At 39.2% G+C, this 13,125-nt stretch overlaps 2 protein-coding genes across 3 annotated transcripts in view; one reads left to right on the top strand and one right to left on the bottom strand.

Moving 5' to 3' along the window:
- Positions 1 to 13,125, bottom strand: part of IFT74 (intraflagellar transport 74) — an 81,349-nt gene that overhangs the window by 42,727 nt on the left and 25,497 nt on the right. For both annotated transcript variants that reach the window (XM_090038811.1, XM_090038810.1), the window contains exon 9: positions 1,571 to 1,709. In XM_090038811.1, coding sequence (XP_089894937.1) covers positions 1,571 to 1,709 — 139 coding nt within the window. The remainder of the gene's footprint in view (positions 1 to 1,570; positions 1,710 to 13,125) is intronic.
- Positions 2,368 to 12,099, top strand: LRRC19 (leucine rich repeat containing 19). Its single transcript, XM_090038812.1, has 5 exons — positions 2,368 to 2,891; positions 6,270 to 6,362; positions 7,817 to 8,327; positions 8,585 to 8,773; positions 11,553 to 12,099. The coding sequence occupies exons 1-5, from the start codon at positions 2,505 to 2,507 to the stop codon at positions 11,882 to 11,884; spliced, it is 1,512 nt and encodes a 503-aa protein (XP_089894938.1). The 5' UTR covers positions 2,368 to 2,504; the 3' UTR covers positions 11,885 to 12,099.

The raw sequence follows: 13,125 nt of genomic DNA, 5'->3' as shown, positions 1-13,125 counted from the left end.
GTTGAGATCCAGCCCCCAAATAGCTCTAATGTAAGTCTCTGATGACTTCTTTACAGTGTTATGGTCTACTTTACGTGAATAAACTTCATATTCTTATTTGTATTTTGCCAATAATTGTGAATCATTTTCACCTCTCTTGTTTTTTTCTTAAAGGGACAGGCAAATTAAAAATTACCTTTTTAAAAATATCCTCTTTTTTATTGTAAATATTTAGATCACTTAACTTGAAAGAATTCTAAAAATCTAAGCATCTTTTTACAATTTATATACTTTTCCTATTTATTCCGTTTTAGAAACAAACAAAAAAACCCTACTCAGATTCAGGTTTCATCACTCTCTTAAATAAGTAATCCAAAATTTTCCAGCTTGCTGAGGCAAGTTATTTATGCTTGGATCCTGCAAACATTCATAAATATGCTTAATTTTCACTATGTGATTAAAGTTAAGCATGTCAGTGTTTGCAGAATTACGTCAGAGTTGCCCTATCTGTAGGAGGATAATAATGAAGGGTAATGAGAATAATTTAGTCTTTTGTAAGCCAGTTTGAGATATACAACTAAAGATTAACACTAGTAGTAATAGTAGGCATCTATCTGTCTCACAAGACAATAGAACTGTACAAAGTCAGGCGTCAGCTTGTTGTACATCTGAGTTGTCACTGTTGAGTCCAATTCATGAGTAACAGCATCTTCCGCACTTATCACATGTGACATTCATATTAAATGATACTAAATGTGGTGCAGGGTTCTTCCTGAGATTTCTTCTTTTCTCTGCATGTTGGGATCTTCTTTCCTCAAAAGCCTTCATTCCATATGTAGTAGATTGTTTCCAGGCACTAAAAATTACTAAATATTACTTTGTTCCTAATCAGTTTCATTTTCTAATCCTCATGCACTAACACAGGGGTGCTCAACCTTAGACCCCTGGCACCTTGTCATCTAGTCTGGGTTCGTGGGAAGCCCCATGGGCTGTAGCCCTGCATGCTACATCTGGTGGGCAGGGCACTGCAGGGTTGGAAAGTGGTGGTAGAGGGCCCTAGAGCCCAATCCCCACATGCAGAGCACGGCAGAAGTGGTGCAGGGGCCTGGGGAACCAATACTGCCGCACAGGGGTGGCAGAATTACTCAGGGCCTCCTCCTGGTGCGCAGGGCCAGGAGGAGATGATGTGAGGTACTAGGGCCCTGATCCCAGTGCACAGGGCTGGGCAGAGGCAGCACGGGGTTCCAGTTTCCTGATCCCAGCACACAGGGCTAAACAAGGGTGACACAGAGTCCTGGGGCCCCAATCCTGACACATGACGCTGGGTAGGGGCAGTGAGGCGTGGATTCAGACATATGGGCCTGATCCTGGGGTGTGGAGTATGATCTGGCCGGTAGCCTGGCCCCAACCCACTCATTTGGCTTGTGGGGCCACAAGGTTCAGCGCCACTGCATCAACACAAAGTTTTGTATTAAAATACCTTGGTTTTCTGTGAAAATAGTTGTTCTTTAAATTTTCTAGTATTTCTGTGTTGTACATGGAAATTATGGAGGTAGTTCAGGAACATTTTAGACAAACAGGAAATACTCACCTGCAACAATTTTTTATTTGTAGCCTTCATTTCCATATATTTAGCTTGATCTTCCTGAGACATATTTTTTATGATATCATCTGCTACTTGTTTTTCACGCTCTATATCTCCTTCCACACCTTGAATTAATTTTTCCTTGCTGTAAGGGAAAGGCAAGTGCAGGTACTTTTTAAACATAAACTAGGTACTAGTTATCATTTTTATCTGTAGGGAAAAAGGTACCCATTCCAAACTCTTCCTTCATTTCCCACTCCCCTGAAACAATCCAATTTCACAAAAAAACCAGGCAATGACCTTTTTACCCTCCAGATGAAAATATGCTCCATCAGATAGTGAAGTGCTACACCATTATAGGGTTGTTTTTCCTCTGAAACATATGTATGATACACTGTATATTAAAGACAGCTCAATTATTCATTCTTAACTCATATTGGAAATCAATGTAAGTTCTGCACACAAAACAAGCTTAATTTAAAATAACCATTGCATGGTTATACCCTCTGCATGCTTCTTAAATAAAGGATGACAGTGGGCGCATCTACATAAGATGCTACAAGTGCAGTAGATTAAATCTAATACACATTAGCTCGACAGGCAAAAATTGTACTAATGTGCTAATGTACAGTAGAATGAATCAATCTATTGAGCATTAGCATCCCAAAAAAGCATGTGCCAGTGCTACTGTGCAACAGCACTGATTACAGTGCATTAAGTTAGTATCTGTTATTACAGGTATTAAATGTAATGCATCGTAATTAAAGCACATTCATGCATGTGTAGATGTGCCCTGTATGACTGATTTAAGCAACTGTTAGAGAGAGTAGCTTCAATAAGCAGATTTTATTTACAAATTGGTAAATTATAAAGAGGACAATTTCAAAATATAGATTTTCTTTTTAAAATGTGTATAACACTTTGAGATATTACTTATTCAATGACGGGATCCCATTTACAAAATAAACTTCTTCCCACTCTCTGTATTTCTTTAATTGACCCCAACCTTCTTTTCTCTGTAAACTTGCCGCAGTGTCTCAATTTGATTTCTCCTGTGCAATCTGGACATGTGAGGCCTAATAATTTTTCTGCCAGACTTCCTTATTGCGGGTCGATCCAATTAAGCCTTAGACAAGGAGAAGAAATTGCTCAACCTAGTCAATATTTTGCTAAAGACGTTCTGCCTTTTCTTTTTTTTTCAAAACTACCTGTTTGTTCATTGAGTACAAAGGTTGGAACAAAGAAAAATGCTGTCTCACCACATGATTTTTTAATGCACAGGAAAATGCACAAACATACGTATGCTGTTTGGAGAAACAACAATAAGGTAAGAAACTTTACAGAATCTTTTAAGTAACCAATGTACTATCGTATGTGTACAGAAAAAGTTGTTGGTTCCATAACTTAGTTGGTAGACTGGAAATAAAGCATACATTAATGATACTTTGGGTACCTGAACTGATCTGAACCTTGGAAAAGCTAAGTCACTAAGTAAGTTATTTTATGTTAGATGACTAAAAGTCAGATTTCTGACAAATTGTTTATTTCCTTGAAAACTGAATTTTCCACCAGTTTCAATTAATGTAGGCAAGCAGAGCACATCATTAGGACAAGAAATATTCTAAAAAGGCCATTTATGTGGGCCAAGTATCTGTGAGCTCAGATAAGAGGAGAATGTTGTGATATTAAGTGTACTTCGAAACACTTTTTCTCAATTTGCTTTATTAAAAAAATCTATCACCTTATTTTCTTTTCTTTTCTTCTGTTGATGTTCACAAGACTGTTTTAACTTTGGAAGCAAATGATTATACAAGGAAGATGTGGCTGATGAATGTTGACCATTAGACATAAAAGTAAGGTTAGCAGGCCTCTCTTTGTATCAGAGATATACAAGTCCTGTTTAAGAACGAAACCTATAAATGAGTTGGGCCAGCCAACCAGGTCCACCAATGGCTGAGTTTGTTATAAACAAATCAAATGAACTAGTAAACATGTGTCCGCTTCCTCCTCCCCAAAATATACTGATTGCTTTCTCATACAGGACAACGTTTGGAATGAAATGATTTTTCTGGTGGGCAGTTTATATATTTGTATGAGCTGAAAAACGTTGGGACTTGTTTATATTATTTTTTGATTAATTTAGCAACTATCACCCTAATTTCTGAGTTACAATAATGTTCCTAGTTTGGACGGCTAAAATGACTGCTTAAAGTTTGCCCTTTTTGCTTTCTAAAGAGCAAGGCTAAGTACAGGCATTTGGGAGGTTAAATCGGGTTCAAAATGGCTGCCTGATTTAAACTTAGATGGTTCCACTGTCGACCTTACACTTTTGGTTTGACTCATCTGATTTAGGTCAAATCAGTGCATGGAACTTCTGTCTACTTCCTCTGTGCAGCCCCAGGGCTGGAAAAACCTAGACTCTGGTCCCAGCCCTGGAATTGCTCTTTTCACTCACCCCTTCTGCTGCACTGGTCTATTTTTGTGCCCCACTCCCTGGCGCTTTGCTCCCCACCAGCCAGCGATCTCAACTCCCATCCCACAATTCACCCTGGTTGAAGCCATTTTTATCAGTGTTTGCCACTGCCAGAGCCGAGCAAGTAAGACCCAGTGGGAGGAAGGGCAGGAGGGATGGGGTGTAGTTTTGCTGGGGGATTACCCCCACTTGTGGGTTGTACCTGCCCTCCCCACCCACCTGCTGGTCGCACCTTCCCCCCACCCCTGCTCCTCCCACCCATCGCAGGTTGTGTCTACCCTGCCACAGGTTGCGCCTGCTCCCCCTACTCTTTCTGAGTCATACACCTGCCTCCACATCCTATGGCGGCCCCTCAATCCCCTCCAGCCTGCTGGACGCCCAACCCCCTGGTTAGCCCCCTCCATCCTGACTTACCGGATATCAGGCAGCCACTTTGAACCAATTTAAACTTCTCCTAATGCCCTTGGATGTCTGTACAGTCCTAATTCAGAGCTGCCTGTAAACTTCAGACATGTTGTAGTTGGCTGCAGTAGTAACTGCACAATCATTTGAGAATGTGGTTTTCAAGCAGGTAGACAGATTTTTGAAAAACAGCAGAGATATGTACATGGATCGATTTATGCAAATCCTGGCCGCTGGCTTTCTTCATCTTTCCAATGGGAACAGTTTGAAGGAGCAACCAGCTAAGTAAGATTATATCTTGTATCAGAGATATTTAAGTCCTATTTGAGAACAAAACCTATAAATTAGTTAGCCTAGCCAATAAGGTTTGCCAATGGCTCACTTTGCTATCAAACTGCCTGACTGGTGAAGCCTCTTTGCTTATGGGTCTTATTTGCCCATATAAGTGGGCTTTTGGATGATACATTTCATTTGGAACCTGTAAGCTTTATAAACATAAAAACTTTATAAAAATGTTTCCCTATGTGCATTGCTTAGTATGGATCAACATTAAAACCTGGTTAATCACCTAGTTTTGTTAAGACTATGAAGGAACTCACAATCCTCTCTAGTCTTGACTAAGCTGAGTAATTTAAATATTGGACTATGTGAAGATTTTGCTATCTCTCTGCTCATCACCTTGCCAGATAATTTATAGGTACATCTAATATGGGACTCAGCATGGAATCCTGAAGCAATCCACTGTTAACTTTTGGCCATGAGGGAAACTGACCAGTTAATCATATTCTTTGATTGTGTGTCCTAACTAGTTTTTGAACTAAGACAAAACTGAAAGTCTCATTCCATTTCTACTTACCTTTTAGGGTGGTTTGAGAAGCCTCTTATGAGGAACCCTACTGCAATGCTATCTGAAAGTCTGAATAAAGTCAGCTGATTCCATAGCCACTACATTTGCTGACAGATTGAAAAAAATCCATTAGCTTAGTGAGACATGATTTTCCTCTGAAGAATCAATTTTGGTTATGTATAAAATTACTAAGTAAGATCACTCCTAGAACCTCCTTTAACCACCATCTGCGTTGTGTATGCTACCTTTTCAAGGAGTCACAAAATACTTTTCCAAGTTCAGGTTAAACACCCTAATCCTATTTCTCTATATCTGGTGACTTTTCCTCACTCTTAAGGATCCAAAAAGATGTCACTTGTATGCATCCCGTCATAGTGTTTCCATGTTTTTATATTTACTTTTGCTTTATTTAAAAACCTTTCCAATAAAAGACTGTAAGAGACCAGTAGGATCATGTGTTAACTGCAAGTTCCCGAGGACTGTCTTCATTTTAAGATTAACTTATCTGAAAAGCCTCCTGGTTCCCAAAAGATTATGTGTACGTAAGTTCAAAATTTTTAAAACACAATGAGCAGCCATGATTACCTAGTTCCAAAGGCTAGATTCCTCAAGTAGTTGAACAGTGGAAGGTATGACTTAAGAGTATGGGTTGGATCCTACACAGGTTATAAACACCTCCTTACCCTAAGCTGATCACTGCTTACACTGAACCAGTTCATAAAAACTGACTGCTGGGATTTAGGTTTGGCTCAGTTCAATACAAGCTATAGTTCAATACAAGCTCCTCACCTGATACTATCTTTTTGTCATCTTAGTGTATTTTTAGATTTTGTCAATATTTAAATTGTAGCTAAAATAAATTATTTTATTATAATTCAAGACTTTTTATACAAAATAAACTTCAGCAATAGGATCTCTTTAAATCACTAATGTACCAGCTTTAAATTTTGACCTTAACATACAAAACTATTTTCCCTTGCTAGGTTTTGAACATGAAACTTTTTTGGTTCATGATCTGGACTGGAGCAGTTTTTTCAAATCAAGCCACTACTACTTGCATTACTACTTCTCAAACAGTAAGTTTTAAAAATATATAAGCTTTAATTTTTGCTCACTTTCTTGAAGAAATTTCCATAGAAATTAGAGGAGATTCTTGGTATAAGAAAGAAATAAACTATTTCAACAACACACTGATCTTCAACCAACCAATATATAACCAACATGGGAAAATCAAAACATGGAATAACAGATGTGGCTTTCCATAAATTCCACAACTAACTAATGGAAATCTTCGGGAGAGGCATTGTGTTGTAATTTACTGTGCTGCACGTTACATATATTTGTGTCAACTGATGTAAATGGAAACCTTTTGCTGCTTCAGTTAGCATTGAAACAAGCCCTCAAAACTGCAACATCAACCATCACTCAAGCCAAAGGGAGATGATAGAGTTCAGCTCATCAAGGCCACTTTTTTTTTTTTTTTTTTTACATAGTAAGAAAACAGTTTGATTTTTACCTCAGTTTCCATAAGATACACAAAAGGTATATCCACCCTGCAGCCTGCGGTTAGTAGCAGAAGCAAAGCAGCCATGGCAGCACAGACCCCAGAGCAGGCTAATTTTGTCATAAGCAAAGTAAGCTAGCCCATGCTGTGACGTTCTGCTACGATCAGATGGCTTCTGACACTTGAGCTAGCTCTGGCATCTCTACATCACATTGCAGACTGAAGTACACACATATGCAAAGAAAAGGAAACCCACCACTCCTAAAAAGAAAAAGTGCATCTGGGAACTAATTATATGGTGTATTCAATCATAAAAGTAGGATTTCAAATATGAAATTACTTGGATGCATGTTGGTTTCAGCCCAGAAAAAGATTTGATGTCTCTTGGTTGTAACACTATTTTTTAATAAGCTATATCTTTAAAGTTCTGTTTGAAAATCTCTTAAAAGTAAACATGGCATTTGAAACAAAAAATAAAAGCACTTTTCTGCCTTTAGTCCCTTCTCCCACCAGACTTTTCCCACGCTCCAAGTTAAGCTCTTAACTGCCCAAGGGCCTGTAACTCACCTGGCCAATGCCCAAATTAATTCAGTTATTACATCCTTTGTTCCATGATTTAAGAAAATCATGATCTGGAGGGTCCAAGAGGGCTTTCTTCTTTGGAACTTACAGGACTGGCATACCAATTACAACAAGGATTTATTTTTTTACACCAACTTTCCATAGTAGAAAATATTTTGTAGGAATAGACAGAAACATGTGGGACATCAAATCTAGTTCCCTTTGATCACAGAGAGCAATTTAGTATAGCATTCCATTAAAAATGTGGGCTCTTTAGTAAAAACAAAAAGCAAAAGCCCAGAGACTAAAAAGCTACAATGAGCCAAAGAAAGCAAACAAGGGCACAACCATTGCTTTGGCTTACTATGATAGAAAGGAATTTGTTAAATAAAATTCTAGGAAATAAATCCCCCCTCAACTAGTAACTTTTAATGGTCATATTGTTCTTCTCTCTTCCTTTAACAGGTCACTTGCACGGAATCTGCAAGGAACTACTCTTCTATCCCCTCAAACATAAGTCAAAATGTCACTTATTTAAATCTTACTAATAATAGAATCACTCTAAATAATCAAACCCAAAAGGCTCTTCAAATATACAGTAACTTGACAGAACTCTACCTAAATGACAATGTCATTACTGTTCTATTTAACAACGTTTTCTGCAATCTGCTAAATCTCAGAATTCTAGACATCAGTCATAATAATATCAGCACAATTCTATCAGGTGCATTTACAGGCCTCAATCAATTAGCCAAGCTCAATCTGCAACATAACAAAATATCAGAATTAGATTCAGATGTATTTACACCTCTAAGGAGTCTGACAGTTTTAAATCTGCAGGACAACTTGTTGGAATATTTTGACATAAAAGCCTCATTTAAAACGACGACAATTGTCTTAGCTGGAAATCCATGGAACTGTTCCTGTCGCATGCTCATTTTACAGAAATGGTTGAATGTCTCAAATGTGACAGTGGGTGAGTTCTGATGACAGTGGCTCTCACATCATTTTATTACTTGCATTGTAGAGGACTACTAGTTATTGCTTCTCCCCAGTAAAACAGTTTTTTCTTGGTTTTACCTAGCCTGAATCTTATACAACTTACCTTTGTGTTAGAACATTATTTAACACTGTAAATTAAATTATAGTAAATATGAGTTGTCCCTAAAAAAGTCTTGACTACACCATAGCTGACACTGCAAATTACTTTTCATCCCCTTTTCATATCCACAGAAAATGAAAATGACACCCTGTGTGCATACCCAGAAGCCTGGAAAAAATCATCTATCAAGACAGCGCCTATCCAGACAGCTGACTGTCAATTAACAGCAACCACTACTTTTTCCACTTCTTCCACCAATCCCAAAAGCATGGTCATTCTGAACTCTACAAGCAAGGTTACAAACAATGCAACACATTCAGGTAATCAATTGATGTTTAACACTTGATTACAGTACCATCCAAAATACGGGTATAGGACATTTCTCTAACAAAAGATCTGGGGACTGCCAGACACCCAGAAAGACTGCATGCATTCTGGTGAATTTCAGATCAGAAATAATATTACCAGGAACTCAAAACAGATAAAAAATTCCATTCTATCTCATTTTTGTGATATTGTAAAAAAAATCACCTAGAAATGAATGATTTGAGATTTCAAAAGGTCTAAAGTTGAGCCAACAATCCAAGAGTGCGCGCTGAATTGAACCAGTGACTCTGTCCATAATCAATCCTCTATCTGCAAAACAAGCTTGTTCTTAAAGTTAACTGTCTTTATGAGATGTAAGAAGGCCTGCTATCTAATCTCTTTCCTTATTCCTGGCCTAATGCAAGGACATTAAAATGTCCCCATTCTACTCTACTGGAAATGTCAAAGGGGACTTCCCTCATTTTCTCTAGCCTTGTTGTTCCACCATGTAACTTCCCACCCCCCATACTACTGATCTTAATTTTTACCCATAACTGATTTCATTCAATAAGTCTGTTCTCTTGCCTTACTCCACTGAGAGCAGCTGCTCTTTCTCCCACTTCTGGGCATTTTATGTGTGTTTTGGGATGTGGCGCCGGGTGTTTTAATTAGTGAGCTGCACTAATTAAAAGCACCCACGCATCACGTGTATCAGTGTTCCCATAAGTCCCTGCAATTAAGCTGATTGAACATGTTTCATTTCAAGGTGCCCAACTGCCATTTTTTCAGTGCAGGGACGCTGATGCATGTGACGCAAAAGGCTGCTGGAGTACATCAATTTCTGTACTCAAGCAGACTCACTTAATCAAATCTGCTTCGATGTGCTGAATTTCCAGTATGTCAGTGCAGGCTCCCCACACATCTGTAGGAGCCGTCCAAGACCAGCGTCGCTGTGCATGCAAAGAGCAATACAATTAATGTGTGGCTGAAGCAGAAGAAAGGCATAAATCAGTCTGGAGACAGCTGTCATGAAATCCCTTTGACTACAGCACATCAAGAACACTAGCCAGATTAGGAACTTGCGGGCAGATTGCAAATAGAGATTGGTTACTTTGATTTTCATTATATAAGAAATATATGTAGAGCAGTGATTCTCAATTTTTTTTAGACTCAAGGCATGGCGTAGGAAGTGCTAGGTCTTAGTTTTCACTTGTTTTTTGACTACAGAAGAAAACAGAGGAATTCTTCTGTTGCATAACAGATCAGAATGTTTTAACCCTACAGATTGATATTTGAACTCTCTGGGTGAGTCCACACGAGCACGCATGTGCGCTTTGTGACACCTCAGAGGCTTTTGAGGTGCTGCAAAACACACCCTGTGCACATAATTTGGTTCTCCGCACTGCGTATTTGCAGGCCAGAGACAAATCTAGATAGCACTGCCCAAAACCAGAGCCTGGCCAGCCGAAGCCATGCTCTGGCTGCCAGCCAGGCTCCACATGCTCAGATTGCCATGACTGCAGCCCCAGGAGGCCGCCAGGATCCCCCCAGGATCCCAGGTAAGGCTGCTGGAGCCAGCCCAGGTGCTGCCCCAGCCTCCCTTATCCCACCCAGGCCACTTTGCCCAGTGCCAAAGCATGTGTGCAGGGACATTCCCCAAGGATTAGCCTCTGCCAGTTGTCTCTAGGAAAATACATGTGTGCGCTTGTCTAGACACTCCCTCTGGATTTCTTATATTAAACGTGTACTCCTAACAGCGTTAACATTGCATGGATGATGGATGTGGGTGCATGTGTACCCTGAGTGTAACAGTGCACCCCCCACAAAAAGGTGCCACCAACACTGTCGGTAGTGCCTTTGGGCAGTTGTTGCTCGCCACCTTGCTGCCAACACCGCTGGCTGTGTCAGCGGGTGGTCCATGATTGCCACTGGCCGCTGTCGCCAACCCCTGGTTGGCGCTTGTCCTCCCCCATCCCCCCCCCACCAGTGACAGCACTGGCGGTGTCTGCAGGAGCTCTGCACTCCTGCCGCTGCTGTGCCCCCCTGCAGCTGCTAGGGGCACACGCTGTTCATGTAACATTGTGTGGCAACCCACAGCACCCTTGAGAGTATCTTAAGACACCCCACAGTGTAACAGCACCATGGTTGAGAACTGATCTAGGGGGATTTGCAAACCAAAACCAAATCAAATGTGATTATCAGGATGCAAATATTCTAGGTGTACCCATGAAAGCTTCAAGCTGGAAAAATGGACAATAAAGACAAGTATATATCCTGTTGTCCTATACAAGGGATGATCTTTTTTTAAACTATTTAAAAAATGACTATTTTGTTAAATGTGCTCAAAATATCGTTGACCTTCTGTCCTGAAAAGAAGTTACTTATTTACAGTTGGATATACAGAACACCTTTACATAAAAATTTTGGACCTAGTTTACCAGTTTGGATTGCACAACTGCTAGTATCCTATTAAGGCTTGACAAAGAGACTTAAAAAATTTCACTGTCAATTTTTTCCCCATTAGTTCCACCTCTGATCATGGAAAAATCACATCACAGTTCTGTTGTGTAATACAGATTAATTGTTTTGGCTTGTTATTAATTTAATTTGGTAGTGATGGAGTGATGTTGTAGCTGTAATGATCCAGGAAATATATGAGGGGGAAGGATTTTTGTGGCTGACATATTTGATTGAACCAACTACAAGGACGGGATTTACTTAGACAAGCTTTCAAATGCAGTACGTTCTTCTTCAGGGCTTAATTAAATCTGATTTTCTTTTGTATTCTTAAAGATTCACCACCTCTTGGCAAAAGCTGGGCCTTTCTGGTGGGTGTCCTTATATTCGTCCTAACCACTACAGTACTGATTTTTACTGCTGTAAAGTGCCCAACATGGTACCGTTATTTGATCAGCTACAACCATCGTCGTCTGGAAGAGGATGAACCAGACATGTTTGAAGAGGAGTTTGCAGCTGACCTAAGTCATTTTCCACCCATATCAAACGATTACAACCAGGAGGATTCTACAGTAATATTTAAACAAATTCATACATTTGTACCTGAGGAGGATGGATTTATTGAGGACAAATATATAGATGCCAATGAATTATCTGAAGAGAGCTAATGTCTTATATGGTGGATGATAATTGGACTTTAAAAAGCGTATTATGTAGGATCAATCCATTCAAAATCTTGTACATGAAAATTTCTTGTGTGTATTACAGACTGAACCAAGAGCTCTCACTGTCTCTCATTTTGTCAGACGTGGAGGCACGTGTTTTATATAAATCACAGAGTTACAAAAAAATCTGGTGATGTGAATGCATTACCACACTGGCAGATATGTGTTATATGTCTGATGCTTGAATCTGAGTATTTATTTGATTATTATGGAAAAACACTAACAGCTAAATTTTATCCTCTGCCTTTCATCAATAGGTCTCGGAAAACTTATAACAAATATATCACTGGCATTGTTTTACAGATGGAGAAACTAAGGCAACTCAGAGAGTAGTAGCTTATCCAAGGTTTCCAAGTCAGTGGCAGATCTGGGACAACTCAGATCTGAGTACCAATTCATTATTTTATCCATTAGCTGAAACTAAAACATTGTTTAGACTACCTAGTATTCCTAAACTAAATTTCATTGTTTTTGAGTATAAAACATAATGACATCATCCCCTCCCACATTGTTTAAACACATCTATATATAATTCAATGATAAATGACCATTAACATCTACCAAATACTGGATCTCATCCCAGTACGAAGTGGAGCCTTTTTCCCTTAAAATATTATTAAAATGTGAAAACTCTTGCAATAGCATAAAACTGACATAGCTTTAAACAGCTTAAAAAAGGAAAAAAACCACATTTGTTAAACTACAGCTTAATGAATATTTTCAACATTTTCAAATATTCTTACAATTGAGTTGGAGTTTTAAAAAAAACATTTTATCTAAGAATTCATTAATAGGGAATTCTAAAAAATGATTCTTATTTCTCAAAAGTGATTGTAAATTAAAATATAGAACATATCAGAATGTTCTGCATTTTAACCAGTTTTGATAAAACTTTTAGGGTCACAAAAATCTTTGAAGTGTGTCAAAAAATAATACTTCAGATACTCTTTGCCCTAGCCCAGGAGTGTCAAACTCATCAGGCAACATGTGCTGCATCCTGGTCCGTGGGCCAGATCAAGCCTGCAGACCAATTCTGCACACTGCAGCCCACGCACGGGGCTGGTCTGGCGTGGGCACTGCATGTAGCAGGCACCCTGGACCAGCTCTATGTACCACATGCAATGTGTCCCGGTTTTGGTCCTACATTCAGCATGTATCAGACCAGATCCATTTGCCATGTAGAG

The sequence above is a fragment of the Crocodylus siamensis genome, chromosome 3, assembly GCF_052110815.1.
Source record: "Crocodylus siamensis isolate JL-2025a chromosome 3, ASM5211081v1, whole genome shotgun sequence".
Taxonomy (NCBI): domain Eukaryota; kingdom Metazoa; phylum Chordata; order Crocodylia; family Crocodylidae; genus Crocodylus; species Crocodylus siamensis.
The sequence above is the reverse complement of the archived record's forward strand: the minus strand, read 5'-3'. Positions and strand labels throughout refer to the sequence as shown.